The sequence below is a fragment of the Vollenhovia emeryi genome, unplaced genomic scaffold (assembly GCF_000949405.1).
Source record: "Vollenhovia emeryi isolate VEMERY1.0 unplaced genomic scaffold, V.emery_V1.0 DF945915.1, whole genome shotgun sequence".
NCBI lineage: Eukaryota > Metazoa > Arthropoda > Insecta > Hymenoptera > Formicidae > Vollenhovia > Vollenhovia emeryi.
Window position 1 is genome coordinate 999 of NW_011960451.1, and position 998 is coordinate 1,996.

The window sequence follows — 998 nt, forward strand, 5'->3', positions numbered from 1 at the left end:
AACGGTCGATTGCTCGACTTTCGCGGAGAAGAGATCACCGTCAGATTGCACATACGTCGGAGACGACGATAACGCGTGCGAGTGTACATGAGATGCTCGTACTGAACGGATCGGAGCAGATCGTGAGACCAGTGGCGTCACCTTTCGATAATATCAAGTCGTCCGATTGCAGTAGGAAAAAGAAGCTCAGCGCGGCGAACGTGAAATTTTTAAAATCATTGGGATTCGCGGTGCGCAAACAATGATTGACATCCTCAACATCGGGGAGGAGCCAGTCTTCGACGATCGCATCGTCAAGATTGAAACTCACTCGTACAATCCGTTTGCCAACACGTCATTTGGACACAGCGATGAGATAAGAATACCTATACAACAACAGGATCTCTATACGTTGCCGCATGAAAGTTTCCTGTACATTGAGGGAAAACTAACTACTGCCAAACAAGTCCCTGAGTTTGATGTCGTACTGGGAAATAATTGCGTCGCGTTCATGTTCGATGAGATCCGATATGAACTTGACGGCGTGGAGATTGATCGTACCAGAAACGTTGGAATAACCAGCACGCTCAAAAACTACGTTTCGGCATCAGTCGATAAAATGGCGACTCTGAAGAATGCTGGCTGGGATGTGGCATTCAATGGGAAGGGAGATTTCAATTTTTGCGTACCGCTCAACATGCTATTGGGATTCTGTGAAGATTACAAACGCGTGGTAATTAACGCTCGTCACGAATTGATTTGAATACGATCGCGCAACGACACCAATTGCCTGTTTGGAGCTGTGACACTGGAGCCACAGCTTGAAATATTCAAGATACAGTGGCGAATGCCGCATGTGTTGTTAAACGAGGTGAACAAGCTATCGATGCTGCGTACTTTGGAAAGTGGACGATACCTCAATATGTGTTTTCGTTCATGGATCTCTATGAGTTTCCGCTATTGCAGCAGACGACTAAACATTCGTGGGCTATTAAAACAGCTACTCAGCTCGAGAAGCC

At 46.4% G+C, this 998-nt stretch overlaps 1 protein-coding gene across 1 annotated transcript; it reads left to right on the forward strand.

The window, feature by feature from the left end:
* Positions 1–241: 241 nt before the first annotated feature.
* On the forward strand, positions 242–712 carry LOC105560514 (the record flags this gene model as incomplete). Its single annotated transcript, XM_012009692.1, has 1 exon — positions 242–712. A coding segment is annotated over exon 1 (471 nt), but the record flags the coding sequence as incomplete, so codon positions are not given.
* Between the last annotated feature and the right edge of the window lie 286 nt (positions 713–998).